This window comes from Coregonus lavaretus, assembly GCF_964263955.1.
Source record: "Coregonus lavaretus genome assembly, contig: HAP1_SCAFFOLD_404, whole genome shotgun sequence".
Lineage (NCBI taxonomy): Eukaryota > Metazoa > Chordata > Actinopteri > Salmoniformes > Salmonidae > Coregonus > Coregonus lavaretus.
This window is the reverse complement of record NW_028160743.1, coordinates 342004-361696: the sequence shown is the minus strand read 5'-3', so window position 1 is coordinate 361696 and position 19693 is coordinate 342004. Positions and strand designations below refer to the sequence as shown.

At 44.1% G+C, this 19693-nt stretch overlaps 1 protein-coding gene across 1 annotated transcript in view; it reads right to left on the bottom strand.

Moving 5' to 3' along the window:
- Positions 1-19693, bottom strand: part of LOC311121494 (solute carrier family 4 member 11-like) — a gene marked incomplete at both ends in the record, with an annotated part of 170904 nt that overhangs the window by 1298 nt on the left and 149913 nt on the right. Inside the window, 2 exons of the mRNA XM_084195976.1 lie at positions 6378-6547; positions 7640-7835. Coding sequence (XP_084052102.1) covers positions 6378-6547; positions 7640-7835 — 366 coding nt within the window. The remainder of the gene's footprint in view (positions 1-6377; positions 6548-7639; positions 7836-19693) is intronic.

Here is a 19693-nt window from a genome sequence, read left to right as displayed (position 1 = left end):
GTTATTGGATACTGTATTCACCTTATGTATTACCAGTTAGTGGGTACTGTATCCACTGTATGTATTATAAGTTATTGGATACTGTATTCACCTTATGTATTATCAGTTAGTGGGTACTGTATCCACTGTATGTATTATAAGTTATTGGGTACTGTATCCACCTTATGTATTACCAGTTAGTGGGTACTGTATCCACCTGATGTATTACCAGTTAGTGGGTACTGTATCCACCTTATGTGTTACCAGTTAGTGGGTACTGTATCCACCTTATGTATTATCAGTTAGTGGGTAATGTATCCACCTTATGTATTACCAGTTAGTGGGTACTGTATCCACAGTATGTATTATCAGTTATTGGGTACTGTATCCACCTTATGTATTACCAGTTAGTGGGTACTGTATCCACAGTATGTATTATCAGTTATTGGGTATGCATCCACCTTTTGTATTATCAGTTAGTTGGTGCTGTATCCACCTTATGTATTATCAGTTAGTGGGTACTGTATCCACCTTATATATTACCAGTTAGTGGGTACTGTATCCACCTTATGTATTATCAGTTAGTGGGTACTGTTTCCACCTTATGTATTACCAGTTAGTGGGTACTGTATCCACCTTATGTATTATCAGTTAGTGGGTACTGTATCCACCTTATGTATTACCTTATATATTATCAGTTATTGGGTACATTTACATTTTACATTTTAGTCATTTAGCAGACGCTCTTATCCAGAGCGACTTACAGTTAGTGAATACATATTATTATTAATTTTTATACTGGCCCCCCGTGGGAATCGAACCCACAACCCTGGCGTTGCAAACGCCATGCTCTATCAACTGAGCTACATCCCTGCCGGCCATTCCCTCCCCTGCCCTGGACGACGCTGGGCCAATTGTGCGCCGCCCCATGGGTCTCCCGGTCGCGGCCGGCTGCGACAGAACCTGGATTCGAACCAGGATCTCTAGTGGCACAGTTAGCACTGCGATGCAGTGCCTTAGACCACTGCCCCACTCAGGGTACTGTATCCACCTTATGTATTACCAGTTAGTGGGTACTGTATCCACCTTATGTATTATCAGTTAGTGGGTACTGTATCCACCGTATGTATTATCAGTTATTGGGTACTGTATCCACCTTATGTATTACCAGTTAGTGGGTACTGTATCCACCTTATGTATTATCAGTTAGTGGGTACTGTATCCACCTTATGTATTACCAGTTAGTGGGTACTGTATCCACCTTATGTATTACCAGTTAGTGGGTACTGTATCCACCTTATGTATTATCAGTTAGTGGGTACTGTATCCACCTTATGTATTATCAGTTAGTGGGTACTGTATCCACCTTATGTATTATCAGTTAGTGGGTACTGTATCCACCTTATGTATTACCAGTTAGTGGGTACTGTATCCACCTTATGCAGCTTGGCAACAAGGGATAGACAATTTGGTTTTGGTTGTATTTGAGCTTCCGGCGCTTTGACAAACAGCTGGTAATGTCGTTAAATATAAATTACATTTGTCAAAACTATTAAATGACGTGCACAGAATTGAAAGATATGGCAATTCCCCAAAAATATTGAAAAAATTTAATATATAATTTTTTACGTCAGACTTTTGACACAATGTCAACGCTGATGGCAGTGAGAGTAATTGCATGCCTGGACTTGAATGCACTTTATCTCGTGTCCCATACCAAGGTTATTATTGTACACAAAAACTGAAACTAAAATAAAAATGGGGTTTTCAAGCTTTTTTCTCTAATGGGGTTTTCAAGCTGCTGAATCTGTCAGGTAAATGCTGCTAGTAGATGGTAATGTTTCAAATAGGACCAGCATCACTACCACTACCTATCACTACCTACCACTACCTATCACTACCTATCACTACCTACCACTACCTATCACTACCTATCACTACCTACCACTACCTATCACTACCTATCACTACCTACCACTACCTACCACTACCTATCACTACCTATCACTACCTACCACTACCTATCACTACCTACCACTACCTATCAATACCTACCACTACCTATCACTACCTATCACTACCTATCACTACCTATCCCTACCTACCACTACCTATCACTACCTATCACTACCTACCACTACCTACCACTACCTATCACTACCTACCACTACCTACCACTACCTATCACTACCTACCACTACCTATCACCACCTATCACTACCTACCACTACCTACCACTACCTATCACTACCTACCACTACCTATCACTACCTATCACTACCTACCACTACCTATCACTACCTACCACTACCTATCACTACCTATCACTACCTATCCCTACCTACCACTACCTATCACTACCTATCACTACCTACCACTACCTACCACTACCTATCACTACCTATCACTACCTACCACTACCTACCACTACCTATCACTACCTACCACTACCTATCACTACCTATCACTACCTATCACCACCTATCACTACCTACCACTACCTACCACTACCTACCACTACCTATCACTACCTACCACTACATATCACTACCTATCACCACCTATCACTACCTATCACTACCTACCACTACCTACCACTACCTATCACTACCTATCACTACCTACCACTACCTATCACTACCTATCACTACCTATCACCACCTATCACTACCTACCACTACCTACCACTACCTATCACTACCTACCACTACCTATCACTACCTATCACTACCTATCACTACCTATCACTACCTATCACTACCTACCACTACCTATCACTACCTACCACTACCTACCACTACCTATCACTACCTACCACTACCTACCACCACCTATCACTACCTATCACTACCTATCACTACCTATCACCACCTACCACCATCTATCACTACCTATCACTACCTATCACCACCTATCACTACCTACCACTACCTATCACCACCTATCACTACCTATCACTACCTATCACTACCTATCACCACCTATCACTACCTATCACTACCTATCACTACCTACCACTACCTACCACTACCTATCACTACCTATCACTACCTATCACTACTTACCACTACCTATCACTACCTATCACTACCCATCACTACCTATCACTACCTACCACTACCTATCACTACCTATCACCACCTATCACCACCTATCACTACCTATCACTACCTACCACTACCTATCACTACCTACCACTACCTATCACCACCTATCACTACCTACCACTACCTATCACTACCTATCACTACCTATCACCACCTATCACCACCTATCACCACCTATCACTACCTATCACTACCTACCACTACCTATCACTACCTATCACTACCTACCACTACCTACCACTACCTATCACTACCTATCACTAGCTAACAGGGAAGTTAGTAGACAACCATCTATAGCAGTCCGCATTAAAAGGTGGAGGAACATATTGTCTGTAGTCTACTGTACATGGTAAGCTGTAAGTGACACTTCACTTTTTGGTATGGACAACAACTGTAATTTAATCAATTACATGTGGAAAACTTGACACATGAACGCTCTTGCAACGTCTAGAACATTAATGTTGTATGTTATGACAACATCGTAATTAAAACTTTTTGGGCTTTGCTGAGCTGTTGTGAAGGAAGTTGTCAAGGAAGTGAGTTTGTGTTTATACAGGACCTCCCGCCCTCACCTACCGTCAACCAATCACAGGACCTCCCGCCCACACCTACCGTCAACCAATCACAGGACCTCCCGCCCCCACCTACCGTCAACCAATCACAGGACCTCCCGCCCCCACCTACCGTCAACCAATCACAGGACCTCCCGCCCCCACCTACCGTCAACCAATCACAGGACCTCCCGCCCCCACCTACCGTCAACCAATCACAGGACCTCCCGCCCCCACCTACCGTCAACCAATCATGTCAGTGCGGAGCTATACAGAGCCCTCAGCATTGTTACAACATTCGGGAGGCGCACGGCCGTTGGGGTACGGGGCTCCACAGGGGGAGCATTTCACTCGCAATTGTGAATAAAAATAGCAAAGTATGATCACATTTATAGCAAAATAGATGCTGCAGTAGCTGTTTCAAAGTAATTCTGCCGTTTTGTTTCATAGGTGGTAAATTAAATCGCACAAAGTAAAAGAACTAGGAATCCTATAGCCTGTCCCACCTCGCACTGCAACACTGCCTGGCTGGTGGCTGTGTGCACAGTCATCCTCCTCTCTTTCCTGTTGACGTAACGGTCTATGACTCTGTCATACAGAACACGCTTTTATTTGTTGTTGTCCGAGGCTACGTGGCTAAAATGCTAGCTAGCTAGCCTAACTTCCATTCATGGGCAACGTTAGCTAGTTAGCATTAGCCTTCTACATCTAGCTACATATTGAACTTCCATCCTCTCAGGCCAGGGGCACAATGTATGGATTAATGGTTGGATCAGAATTGCCATTATAATCATTGGCCAGTACGAAGAATTAAGTCCAAATCCCTATCTACATCCATAGCTAATTTAGGAAAATGACAATTTTAGCTAGCTAGCTAGCCACTGGAGGACAACAACACAACGAGATGCAACAATTCAAGTTGTTTCTGTCAATGACGTATGCTCTCAATGGGATTTGAAAGGAGTGAAGCCAAATCCAAACTGGCTTCCTTTGATACTTTTTCTTGGTGCGCCAGGACCATTCACAGTTGAGCTCGCTCAGTTTAGCTCAACGCTGATTGGCACATTTTTTATACTTTTTTGTCAAGGGAAGCCTGATGTTCGCTGGCTTCCCTTGCCTTCAATGCTACGGGCGGCAACAAATGTCATACTCATTTGGACCAGACAGCATCAGATGGCCTACACCTAGAGGGACAAAGGGGGCGCTGTTTCGCTCGCTCGGATGCCTTCTCCTGTGAGATATATTCAGCCTCTTGCGAATTGGAAAAGGACAATTATGAAACACAGATTTTTTGGGGATGCCTGGCTTCTCTTGGCATCCATGAATACACAGGCATAACAGTTAGTCTAATTTACTTGAAGCGAAAGTCCACTGAAGTGAGACGTTGTCCTTGTGTTTCTTGGCTATTTACATTGTTTAGTTCACAAGCTAGGTTGTTTTTCAATGTTTGAGATTCAACTGCCAGGGAAGAGAAGACATCTCTTCTACAGGTCAGACTCTCAATCTCATAGGCACAAACATGACTCCAGTCACGTTACCACGGTAACCACCCACCCTTAAAGGGGCAGGTGAATTCTTTGGTCTCGTGATATTTTGGTTAAATGAAATTAAACAATATACCATATTACTTCTTACTAGTAATACATTTATTGTTTTAGAAACATTACAAAGCATGCTCATGCTTTTCTGCAAAGGGGACAGGACGACTGCACCGTATTGAGGGGAGGATGGATGGGGCCATGTATCGCGAGATCTTGGCCAACAACCTCCTTTCCTCAGTAAGAGCATTGAAGATGGGTCGTGGCTGGGTCTTCCGGCATGACAACGACCCGAAACACACAGTCAGGGCAACTAAGGAGTGGCTCCGTAAGAAGCATCTCAAGGTCCTGGAGTGGCCTAGCCAGTCTCCAGACCTGAACCCAATAGAAAATCTTTGGAGGGAGCTGAAAGTCCGTATTGCCCAGCGACAGCCCCGAAACCTGAAGGATCTGGAGAAGGTCTGTATGGAGGAGTGGGCCAAAATCCCTGCTGCAGTGTGTGCAAACCTGGTCAAGACCTACAGGAAACGTATGATCTCTGTAATTGCAAACAAAGGTTTCTGTACCAAATATTAACTTCTGCTTTTCTGATGTATCAAATACTTATGTCATGCAATAAAATGCAAATTAATTACATAAAAATCATACAATGTGATTTTCTGGATTTTTGTTTTAGATTCCGTCTCTCACAGTTGAAGTGTACCTATGATAAAAATTACAGACCTCTACATGCTTTGTAAGTAGGAAAACCTGCAAAATCGGCAGTGTATCAAATACTTGTTCTCCCCACTGTATCTTTCGAATTCTGTGTACTTAATGTAATAGTTTTGACAAATGTAATTCATATTTAACGATGGTTTTGCCTGTTTGTCAGGAAGGAAGTTGAAGGACATGTTTGATCAATAACTGGGTCAAGTGGGCGGGGTTACGTAAGGTTCCAGCCAGCATCCATTTTATAAAGTACCGTGTACAGTATCTAGTACCTGATAGCAGTACCATAAGGAGAGGGAACGTCATCTTCATGTAGGGTAGAGGGGACATGCCTTAGTGTACTACCTAGTGTGTGGTGTAATATACACTGTGTTGTACCTGATAGGTACAAGCAGTACCATAAGGAGAGGGAACGTCATCTTCATGTAGGGTAGAGGGGACATGCCTTAGTGTACTACCTAGTGTGTGGTGTAATATACACTGTGTTGTACCTGATAGGGATAAGCAGTACCATAAGGAGAGGGAACGTCATCTTCATGTAGGGTAGAGGGGACATGCCAAAGCCACACAGCACAAGTAACTGCATCATCTGCAGGAAGGTGAAGAAGTGGATCTTCCTCTGGGGGACCTTACGGATGTAGTGGGCAGGTGGGTAGGATGTCTAGGGGGAGGTGAGAGGAGAGGAGAGGAGAGGAGAGGAGAGGAGAGGAGAGGAGAGGAGAGGAGAGGAGAGGAGAGGAGAGGAGAGGAGAGGAGAGGAGAGGAGAGGAGAGGAGAGGAGAGGAGAGGAGAGAGAGAGAGAGACCAATGAACTTGTTTACTGATTTAACAGTGCCATCTGTTGGTCGGTGGTCTCCAAAAGATGTGCTGGTTTAAACTGTGCGTAAAGGATAATACCGTTGTTTTGATCTGCAAAGCCCTGTGGCCATTACAATAACCCACCAATAGACGTGTAGTCAATATGTGGCCCTGCCCTGTTCTTGAGAAGCAGGGCCATGTGGTCACCTTGTCTCCTGAGTGGCGCAGTGGTCTAAGGCACTGCATCGCAGTGCTAACTGTGGCACTAGAGATCCTGGTTCGAGTCCAGGCTCTGTCGCAGCCGGCCGAGACCGGGAGACTCATGGGCGGCGCACAATTGGCCCAGCGTCGTCCAGGGTAGGGGAGGGAATGGCCGGCAGGGATGTAGCTCAGTTGATGGACCATGGCGTTTGCAACGCCAGGGTTGTGGGTTCGTTTCCCACGGGGGGCCAGTATAAAAAATAAAATAATGTATTCACTAACTGTAAGTCGCTCTGGATAAGAGCGTCTGCTAAATGACTAAAATGTAAATGTGGTCATTAACCTGTTCTTTGAGAAGCAGGGCCATGTGGTCACCATGTGGTCATTAACCTGTTCTTTGAGAAGCAGGGCCATGTGGTCACCATGTGGTCATTAACCTGTTCTTGAGAAGCAGGGCCATGTGGTCACCATGTGGTCATTAACCTGTTCTTGAGAAGCAGGGCCATGTGGTCACCATGTGGTCATTAACCTGTTCTTTGAGAAGCAGGACCATGTGGTCATTAACCTGTTCTTGAGAAGCAGGGCCATGTGGTCATTAACCTGTTCTTTGAGAAGCAGGGCCATGTGGTCATTAACCTGTTCTTTGAGAAGCAGGGCCATGTGGTCATTAACCTGTTCTTGAGAAGCAGGGCCATGTGGTCATTAACCTGTTCTTTGAGAAGCAGGGCCATGTGGTCACCATGTGGTCATTAACCTGTTCTTTGAGAAGCAGGGCCATGCGGTCACACATCTGGTTCCCCTCTATAGATGTGAGTGCGATGTAAAGGAAGAGCCCGTAGAGGACAGGTTTGGGGATCCACTGGAGAGGAACTGGTAGCAGAAACACTGACACTCCGACGAAGATGTTGGCCACTAGAGATGTTAGCCTGGTCTCCTTCACACTGACGATACTGGAGAAAAACACACACACAGCAAACATACACACACATACACACACACACACACACGCAAACACACACACACACACACACACACACACTGAATAAATCAACAGTCAGTTACTTCTGATGAAGGACACTAGTCTATCTATAACCTCTTCTAGCCTGTTAGAACCTGTTATAGCCTGTTAGAACCTGTTATAGCCTGTTAGAACCTGTTACAGGCTGTTAGAACCTGTTACAGCCTGAATGATGATCTGATCAATACAGGAGTAAATGATGATCTGATCAATACAGGAGTAAATGATGAATTCAATAGCTTGTTTACCAGCAAATTGTTAGAGGATGATATTCTCAATTTGGATGGAGCAACATTTACACACTCAAGACTAGACTTAACAGGTCACGCGTGGCGTACTGACTAGACTTAACAGGTCACGCGCGGCGTACTGACTAGAACCTGTTACAGCCTGTTAGAACCCGTTACAGCCTGTTAGAACCTGTTACAGCCTGTTAGAACCTGTTATTGGATGTGTGGGTGAGGGTTTGGTGTGTGTGGGTGAGGGTTGGGTGTGTGGGTGAGGGTTGGGTGTGTGGGTGAGGGTTGGGTGTGAGGGTTGGGTGTGTGGGTGAGGGTTGGATGTGTGGGTGAGGGTTGGATGTGTGGGTGAGGGTTGTATGTGTGGGTGAGGGTTGGGTGTGTGGGTGAGGGTTGGATGTGTGGGTGAGGGTTGGGTGTGTGGGTGAGGGTTGGATGTGTGGGTGAGGGTTGGGTGTGTGGGTGAGGGTTGGGTGTGTGGGTGAGGTTTGGATGTGTGTTTATGGGTGAGGGTTGGATGTGTGGGTGAGGGTTGGGTGTGTGGGTGAGGGTTGGATGTGTGGGTGAGGGTTGAATGTGTGGGTGAGGGTTGGATGTGTGGGTGAGGGTTGGATGTGTGGGTGAGGGTTGGGTGTGTGGGTGAGGTTTGGATGTGTGGGTGAGGGTTGGGTGTGTGGGTGAGGATTGGATGTGTGGGTGAGGGTTGGATGTGTGGGTAGGGTTGGATGTGTGGGTGAGGGTTGGATGTGTGGGTGAGGGTTGGGTGTGTGGGTGAGGGTTGGATGTGTGGGTGAGGGTTGGATGTGTGGGTGAGGGTTTGGTGTGTGTGGGTGAGGGTTGGATGTGTGGGTGAGGGTTGGGTGTGTGGGTGAGGGTTGGATGTGTGGGTGAGGGTTGGGTGTGTGGGTGAGGGTTGGATGTGTGGGTGAGGGTTTGGTGTGTGTGGGTGAGGGTTGGATGTGTGGGTGAGGGTTGGGTGTGTGGGTGAGGGTTGGGTGTGTGGGTGAGGGTTGGGTGTGTGGGTGAGGGTTGGATGTGTGGGTGAGGGTTGGGTGTGTGGGTGAGGGTTTGGTGTGTGTGGGTGAGGGTTGGATGTGTGGGTGAGGGTTGGATGTGTGGGTGAGGGTTGGGTGTGTGGGTGAGGGTTTGGTGTGTGTGGGTGAGGGTTGGATGTGTGGGTGAGGGTTTGATGTGTGGGTGAGGGTTTAGTGTGTGGGTGAGGGTTTGGTGTGTGTGGGTGAGGGTTGGGTGTGTGGGTGAGGGTTGGGTGTGTGTGGGTTGGATGTGTGGGTGAGGGTTGGGTGTGTGGGTGAGGGTTTGGTGTGTGTGGGTAGTCAGTGCAAATCATCTCTAAAGTGCAGAGAGTCTCTCTAGGGGATATTGGTCAAATTATTACTATAAATTATGACCGTCTCTAGGATGATTCATATTCGTTATCAGTCAATTATTGGACAAAAATTGTCTTCTAAGAAGACCTGACTTAGGAGTTATCTTCACAATAACACTATAAGTCAAAAATAGTAATAATTGATTTATCTAAAGGTTCTGTATATCTGATGAGCCTAATATCAGATTCATGAATTGGTAACGTTTTCTAGAGCTGGTATCAGAGAAACACAACAACAGGTCAAAGTTGAATAATAAAAATAGTCAAATTAATAAATGGTTCCAGGATGAATGATGATCTGATCAATACAGGAGTAAATGATGATCTGATCAATACAGGAGTAAATGATGAATTCAATAGCTTGTTTACCAGCAAATTGTTAGAGGATGAAATTCTCAATTTGGATGGAGCAACATTTACACACTCAAGACTAGACTTAACAGGTCACGAGTGGCGTACTGACTAGACTTAACAGGTCACGCGTGGCGTACTGACTAGACTGCATCATTACATTACAGTTCAACATCATTACATTACAACATCATTACAGTTCAACATCATTACATTACAGTTCAACATCATTACATTACAGTTCAACATTATTACATTACAGTTCAACATCATTACATTACAGTTCAACATCATTACATTACAGTTCAACATCATTACATTACAGTTCAACATCATTACATTACAGTTCAACATCATTACATTACAACATCATTACATTACAACATCATTACATTACAGTTCAACATCATTACATTGCAACATCATTACATTACAGTTCAACATCATTACATTACAACATCATTACATTACAGTTCAACATCATTACATTACAGTTCAACATCATTACATTACAGTTCAACATCATTACATTACAGTTCAACATCATTACATTACAACATCATTACATTACAGTTCAACATCATTACATTACAGTTCAACATCATTACATTACAGTTCAACATCATTACATTACAGTTCAACATCATTACATTACAGTTCAACATCATTACATTACAGTTCAACATCATTACATTACAACATCATTACATTACAGTTCAACATCATTACATTACAGTTCAATATCATTACATTACAGTTCAACATCATTACATTACAGTTCAACATCATTACATTACAGTTCAACATCATTACATTACAGTTCAACATCATTACATTACAACATCATTACATTACAACATCATTACATTACAGTTCAACATCATTACATTGCAACATCATTACATTACAGTTCAACATCATTACATTACAGTTCAATATCATTACATTACGGTTCAATATCATTACATTACAGTTCAACATCATTACATTACAGTTCAATATCATTACATTACAGTTCAATATCATTACATTACAACATCATTACATTACAGTTCAACATCATTACATTACAGTTCAATATCATTACATTACAGTTCAACATCATTACATTACAGTTCAATATCATTACATTACAACATCATTACATTACAACATCATTACATTACAACATCATTACATTACATTACAACATCATTACATTACAACATCATTACATTACAGTTCAACATCATTACATTATGGTTCAACATCATTACATTACAGTTCAACATCATTACATTACAGTTCAACATCATTACATTACAGTTCAATATCATTACATTACAACATCATTACATTACAGTTCAACATAATTACATTACAGTTCAATATCATTACATTACAGTTCAACATCATTACATTACAGTTCAACATCATTACATTATGGTTCAACATCATTACATTACAGTTCAACATCATTACATTACAGTTCAACATCATTACATTACGGTTCAACATCATTACATTACAACATCATTACAGTTCAACATCATTACATTACAGTTCAACATCATTACATTACAGTTCAACATCATTACATTACAGTTCAACATCATTACATTACAACATCATTACAGTTCAACATCATTACATTACAGTTCAACATCATTACATTACAGTTCAACATCATTACATTACAACATCATTACAGTTCAACATCATTACATTACAGTTCAACATCATTACATTACAGTTCAACATCATTACATTACAGTTCAACATCATTACATTACAGTTCAACATCATTACAGTTCAACTTCATTACATTATGGTTCAACATCATTACATTACAGTTCAACATCATTACATTACAGTTCAACATCATTACATTACAGTTCAATATCATTACATTACAGTTCAACATCATTACATTACAGTTCAACATCATTACATTACAGTTCAACATCATTACATTACAGTTCAACATCATTACATTACAGTTCAACATCATTACATTACAGTTCAATATCATTACATTACAACATCATTACATTACAGTTCAACATCATTACATTACAACATCATTACATTACAGTTCAATATCATTACATTACAACATCATTACATTACAGTTCAACATCATTACATTACAGTTCAACATCATTACATTATGGTTCAACATCATTACATTACAGTTCAACATCATTACATTACAGTTCAACATCATTACATTACAGTTCAATATCATTACATTACAGTTCAACATCATTACATTACAGTTCAACATCATTACATTATGGTTCAATATCATTACATTATGGTTCAATATCATTACATTACAACATCATTACATTACAGTTCAACATCATTACATTACAGTTCAACATCATTACAGTTCAACATCATTACATTACAGTTCAACATCATTACATTACAGTTCAACATCATTACATTACAGTTCAACATCATTACATTACAGTTCAACATCATTACATTACAGTTCAATATCATTACATTACAGTTCAACATCATTACATTACAGTTCAATATCATTACATTACAGTTCAACATCATTACATTTGACATGTTTTACGTCAGAGACAGTCATGTATGCATTAAGGAATCAATCACACAATCAATCCGACTTTGTTTTGACCTTTTACCAATCTACCTACATAACAACATAATGGTAATCATTTATTTGAATGGTAAATCTCTACTGATAAACTGGGTAAATCAAGATGCAGCCTAGACCTATTCATAATACAGGTGGATGCATGTTTCATGGGGCTCCAGTCTGTTTCCCTTCCATTTGGAACTTATTTGATTGTTATGATCAATAACATAGAAATAATGTGCTTTGTCTCTTTAACCAGTAATGATGTCAAGGCAAGAGGGGGGCGGCCCTTCGGAGCACAGTCAGTTTGCTGAGGCAATAGATCATATTTCGGAGAGACGTGAGAGAGAGACTGAATAAGTGAATGAACAAAGATTTTGGTGGCAATCAGCTTTGAAATCAGCATATTTTGCGTTATGGTTAGCATATTATCAAAAACAAAGTACTAGGGTAGTGAATTGATGTTAGCTTTAGCTGTCAGCTATCATAGCAAGGACCGTTAGCCTACAATTGCTGGAAGCTACCGGTATCTTCTTGCATTGTGAAGTGTTCTAGCCTGTATGGACATTGTTTTTGCGAACAGTAATGAACAGTTTCAACATTTCTACGTGCCGCCGTGTCGCATTATTCAAGTGTGTTAACTTCTGTGCAGCATGAGTGGTTAACTAACATGCTGCAGCCCAGACTCCCAGTGAGTGGGGAGGTAACGTGATGCAGACCAGACTCCCAGTGAGTTGGGAGGTAACATGCTGTAGACCAGACTCCCAGTGAGTGGGGAGCTAACATGCTGCAGCCCAGACTCCCAGTGAGTTGGGAGGTAACATGATGTAGACCAGACTCCCAGTGAGTTGGGAGGTAACGTGATGCAGACCAGACTCCCAGTGAGTGGTTAACTAACATGATGCAGACCAGACTCCCAGTGAGTGGGGAGCTAACATGATCCAGACCAGACTCCCAGTGAGTGGGGAGCTAACATGATGCAGCCCAGACTCCCAGTGAGTGGGGAGCTAACATGATCCAGACCAGACTCCCAGTGAGTGGGGAGCTAACATGATGCAGCCCAGACTCCCAGTGAGTGGGGAGCTAACGTGATGCAGACCAGACTCCCAGTGAGTGGGGAGCTAACATGATCCAGACCAGACTCCCAGTGAGTGGGGAGCTAACATGATGCAGCCCAGACTCCCAGTGAGTGGGGAGCTAACGTGATGCAGACCAGACTCCCAGTGAGTGGGGAGCTAACATGATGCAGCCCAGACTCCCAGTGAGTGGGGAGCTAACATGATGCAGACCAGACTCCCAGTGAGTGGGGAGCTAACGTGATGTAGACCAGTGAGTTCAGTGGTTCCTCATGACAGGGTAGAGCCAGCAGTGAGCAAGTGGGGCAGGCAATGTGTGCTTAAATAAGGGGTCGGCTGCGCTGATATACAGGCTTGATCTGAGAGACACATTTGACAGAATTACCGAAAGTAACAAAAATACCGAACCGTTTTTTCATGTTCTAGTACAGAAAAAGTACAGAAGTAGCGGAATTACTTTGTCTTCCCTCCAGGCCTGAGGACAAAGACTTTCCTCTAGGCTCAGATTAAAGATATGACAGATAGGAGTGGCTATAGAGGCAGCTACCATCTCAGTAGCTTTCCATCTAAGTTGTCAATGCCAGGAGGTTTGTCATTATTGACCGATAACGATACGTTTTCCACCCCTCCCACCTCTAACTTTACAAAATTCAAACTTGCAATGCTTTTCTTTCATTATTGGTTTTTTTATGCATGAATTCGATGGTTCACTGTTCATTGTTGGCATGTCCTGCCTAAATTTGCCCACTTTGCCAATTAAGTAATAATTAAAATAATTTTCAACATCAAATGGTTTTGTGATGAATAAGCCGTCTGATTCGATGAAAGATGGAGTTGTCTTGCTGCTCATATTTTCATTTAAAGCACTCCAAAGATTGGCTTCATAATACAGTTTCTTCTTCTTTTTGTTGAGTTTAGTCACATCATTTTTCAATTTGCAGTAAGTCAGCCAGTCAGATGTGTAGCCAGACTTATTAGCCACTCCTTCTGCCTCATCTCTTTCAACCATACAGTTTTTAAATTCCTCATCAATCAATGGAGCCTTAACAGTTCTAACAGTGCTCTTTATTAATCACATCAGACCAACAAATATTTTAACATCATCCACATAAGAGTCACAGCAAAATATATTTTTATATAGTATTTTAGGCCCAGCTTTTGGAACTTTGTCTTTCCTGGATATAGCCACTATATTGTGATCACTGCATCCAATGGGTACGGATACAGCTTTAGAACAAAGTTCTACAGTATTAGTAAAAATGTGATCAATACATGTGGATGATCTTGTTCCTGTAGTGTTTGTAAACACCCTGGTAGGTTGATTAATAACCTGAACCAGATTACAGCCACTGGTTACAGTAAGAAGCTTCCTCTTGAGCAGACATCAGTCAATATTCAGGTCCCCATGAAAGTAGACCTCTCTGTTTACATCACAAACACTATCAAGCATTTCACACATATTATTTAGATACTGACTGTTAGCACTTGATGGCCTATAGCAACACCCCAAAAGAAAACGCTTTAGATGTGGCAAGTGAACCAGCAACCACAACACTTCAATAACACTTGACATAAGATCTTCTCTAAGCATTACAGGGATATGGCTCTGAATATATACAGCAACACCTCCCCCATAAGCATTTCTGTCTCTTCTATAGATGTTATATCCTTGTATTGCTGCTGCTGTATCATCAAATTAATTATCTAAGTGAGTCTCAGAAATTGCTAATTTACAGTATGAATGTTATCTGATGTTAGCAAGTTATTGATTTCATGAACCTTATTTCTAAGGCTACATATATTAATATGGGCTATTTTCAGCCCTTTCCTGGGCAGCTTATCAGAGATAGACATAATATGGAAAAGAGCAAACAAAGCAAGAGAAAACAATATACATTCAGCAGTCCATTAATCAGTTGGTGTGTGTGTGTGTCTGTGTTGTGGGGTTCCTCTCAAGTTCTTGGCTCTTTCCGGAACAGCTACCTTGTCCTTGAACCTCAGGAACTTGACCACTATCGGCCTGGGCCTGTCACCTGGGCCAGTGGTGGGTTTTCCAGTTCTGTGGGCCCTCTCCACCTGAACCTTCCTGTGGTCCATCTTCAATTTCTTAGAGATCATTTCCCTCACTTTGTCCTCAGACTCCGTCCAGGTCTCATGTGGAGATTCTGCAATTCCGTCCACAACCATGTTGTTCAGCCTTGATTGTCCCTCATTGTTATCATGGATTCACACACAGAACTGATGTCCTCTCTCAATGACTTACAGATTGCTGTCATCTTGCCGTTCTCCTGTTTCAACTCATCGAGCTGACCCTGGGAGAACTTTAAACTGTTCTTCAGGTCCTGGACCTCTCTGGTCAAACTGTTCTTCAGGTCCTGGACCTCTCTGGTCAAACTGTTCTTCAGGTCCTGGACCTCTCTGGTCAAACTGTTCTTCAGGTCCTGGACCTCTCTGGTCAAACTGTTCTTCAGGTCCTGGACCTCTCTGGTCAAACTGTTCTCCAGGTCCTGGACCTCTCTGGTCAAACTGTTCTTCAGGTCCTGGACCTCTCTGGTCAAACTGTTCTTCAGGTCCTGGACCTCTCTGGTCAAACTGTTCTTCAGGTCCTGGACCTCTCTGGTCAAACTGTTCTTCAGGTCCTGGACCTCTCTGGTCAAACTGTTCTTCAGGTCCTGGACCTCTCTGGTCAAACTGTTCTTCAGGTCCTGGACCTCTCTGGTCAAACTGTTCTTCAGGTCCTGGACCTCTCTGGTCAAACTGTTCTTCAGGTCCTGGACCTCTCTGGTCAGGTCGTCCATTCTTCTATTAGTTGACTCCACCAGTATTTGGACAAAAAACTTGTAGCTATTTTCTTGTTGTTGTAACAACTGCTTGTAGAACGTTTAAAAGATCCTTCACGTGTGATAGAGAGACACCACTGTCCTCAACGGTACTCCCACCGGCTTTAGTCAATGTCATGGTAGCTAGCAACGTAGGTTACGCTGTTACTGGTAGCAGTTTAGTAGTAGTAGTAGTAGTAGTAGTAGTAGTAGTAGTGGTGTAGTAGTAGTAGTAGTGTAGTAGTAGTAGTAGTGCAGTAGTAGTAGTAGTGTAGTAGTAGAGGTATTGTAGTAGTAGTGTAGTAGTGTTGTAGTAGTAGTAGTAGTGTTGTAGTAGTAGTAGTGTAGTAGTAGTAGTGATAGTAGTAGTGTAGTAGTAGTAGTAGTAGTAGTAGTATTGTAGTAATAGTGTAGAAGTTGTTTAGTGGCCAGTGTAATTACAGACACACAGGGTGATGATGGGGAGGAGTTGGAGTCAATGGGGGGAGCCGGAGGGCTGCGATTCCATGGAGCTGCCTGATGAGGATGGAGGAATGGAGGAAGAGTTTGATACAGGATATCTCCATCAATGTAGATCTATCATCTCAGGGTGAGTCCCAGTCAGGTTCTCTGTTCACATTACACAGGTTGATGATTTTAAGCAGGATTCATTTGGTAAGAAGATTGACATACAGGATTTTTTTCCTGTCGTAGTTTATCAAGACAGTCCATCATATTAAGACATCAGTGGGTTTGGATGAAGTTAGTCAGAGGGGTGTTGGCTTCTGATCTGGTCTGAGTGGCCATGTTGCAGGAGGGGGGTTGGGGTCTGAGTGGCCGTGTTGCAGGAGGGGGGTTGGGGTCTGAGTGGCCGTGTTACAGGAGGGGATGTTGGGGTCTGACTGGCCGTGTTGCAGGAGGGGGGTTGGGGTCTGAGTGGCCATGTTGCAGGAGGGCACGTTGGGGTCTGACTGGCCGTGTTGCAGGAGGGGGCGTTGGGGTCTGAGTGGCCGTGTTACAGGAGGGGATGTTGGGGTCTGACTGGCCGTGTTGCAGGAGGGGGGTTGGGGTCTGAGTGGCCGTGTTACAGGAGGGGATGTTGGGGTCTGAGTGGCCGTGTTGCAGGAGGGGATGTTGGGGTCTGAGTGGCCGTGTTGCAGGAGGGGGCGTTGGGGTCTGAGTGGCCGTGTTGCAGGAGGGCGCGTTGGGGTCTGAGTGGCCGTGTTGCAGGAGGGGGCGTTGGGGTCTGAGTGGCCGTGTTGCAGGAGGGCGCGTTGGGGTCTGAGTGGCCGTGTTGCAGGAGGGGGCGTTGGGGTCTGAGTGGCCGTGTTGCAGGAGTAAGGAAAGGAAAAGGTCCAACAAAAGGAAAGAACGTGATCATGATGGTCTGATCATGATGGGTCTGATGGTCTGATCATGATGGGTCTGATGGGTCTGATCATGATGGGTCTGATCATGATGGGGTCTGATCATGATGGGTCTGATCATGATGGGTCTGATGGGTCTGATCATGATGGGTCTGATCATGATGGGTCTGATCATGATGGTCTGATCATGATGGGTCTGATGGGTCTGATCATGATGGGTCTGATCATGATGGTCTGATCATGATGGGTCTGATCACAGGGTGATTTCTCTGTTACCTCTGCTTTCCTTTAAGAGTGGGGGAAGAGACAGCAATAGGAGTGCTGTAGTGTATGAGTTTAGTAAGCATCAACTTTTAAATGTGGTGTTCTTACAGGAGACCCACCGTGATAGTGGTAATGAGGTAGCGTGGGGTATGGAGTGGGAGGGGCAGTACTTCCTTAGTTATTTGTCTAATATAAGTACAGGAGTAGCAGTTCTGTTCTCATGAGGCCTAGGTCAATGAACGGTCCTATTCACCTGAAGCAAACTGAAATCGCGCCAAATGGGCCAATGGATGCCGAGCCCGCCCTCAGACCCCCACCTTCCTGGTTATAATACCGGGGCTTCAATCCATTTCCTAAATGTTTCGCCCTTCGCCCTTCAGCCCTTCGCCCTTCCTGAAGGAACAACGTGTCATGCAATTAACAACTTTTCAAGCACACGAAGGGATTAGGCTACCTACAAGATTTTGGGTCTTTCTGCTCTGCTTGTGTAGCCAGTGCTTCCTTGCTTGGGTAGGATGGCCAGTGTTAAGATCAAATCAAATCAAATGTATTTATAAAGCCCTTCTTACATCAGCAGATGTCACAAAGTGCTTATACAAAAACGCTGTTACTCCTCCCAGTTCCAGACATGGCAGGTCACAGGGAAGAATGAAAACAGCAAACAGCAGGGATCTGGACAGCCACACAGCAGGGATCTGGACAGCCACACAGCAGGGATCTGGACAGCCACACAGCAGGGATCCGGACAGCCACACAGCAGGGATCCGGACAGCCACACAGCAGGGATCTGGACAGCCACACAGCAGGGATCTGGACAGCCACACAGCAGGGATCTGGACAGCCACACAGCAGGGATCTGGACAGCCACACAGCAGGGATCTAGACAGCCACACAGCAGGGATCTGGACAGCCACACAGCAGGGATCTGGACAGCCACACAGCAGGGATCTGGACAGCCACACAGCAGGGATCTGGACAGCCACACAGCAGGGATCTGGACAGCCACACAGCAGGGATCTGGACAGCCACACAGCAGGGATCTGGACAGCCACACAGCAGGGATCTGGACAGCCACACAGCAGGGATCTGGACAGCCACAAAGCCGGGACAATCCGCGGTCCCAGCTACAATGTCTAACCGCATCGCGGGCTGCGTTCAAGCCCTCAAGAAAACCCTGCTAGCTTGATAGGCAGCTAGCTAGCAACTAGGCTAGCTACTACGCCAGCTAGCTCCTCAGACCCGGCCTTGGTCGGCAGGATCACTGGACAGAGACTAGCAGTCCCAGCAACTGATGCCAACTGCGTTGCGGGATCCAGTACACTTTCAAACAACAAACTGTCCAAAACAACATACCGAGCTCTCCCTCGTTCCGTGTTCAACAGGAAGTGACCAGACCTTCTTTGGTCAGATGACAGTGGCCACACTAGCTGACGGTGAGATGGGAGTCCTGGGAGGCTGGAGACGGTGAGATGGGAGTCCTGGGAGGCTGGAGACGGTGAGATGGGAGTCCTGGGAGGCTGGAGACGGTGAGATGGGAGTCCTGGGAGGCTGGAGACTCAGAGATGGGAGTCCTGGGAGGCTGGAGACTCAGAGATGGGAGTCCTGGGAGGCTGGAGACTCAGAGATGGGAGTCCTGGGAGGCTGGAGACTCAGAGATGGGAGTCCTGGGAGGCTGGAGACTCAGAGATGCGAACTGACAAATGCTAGCGTTC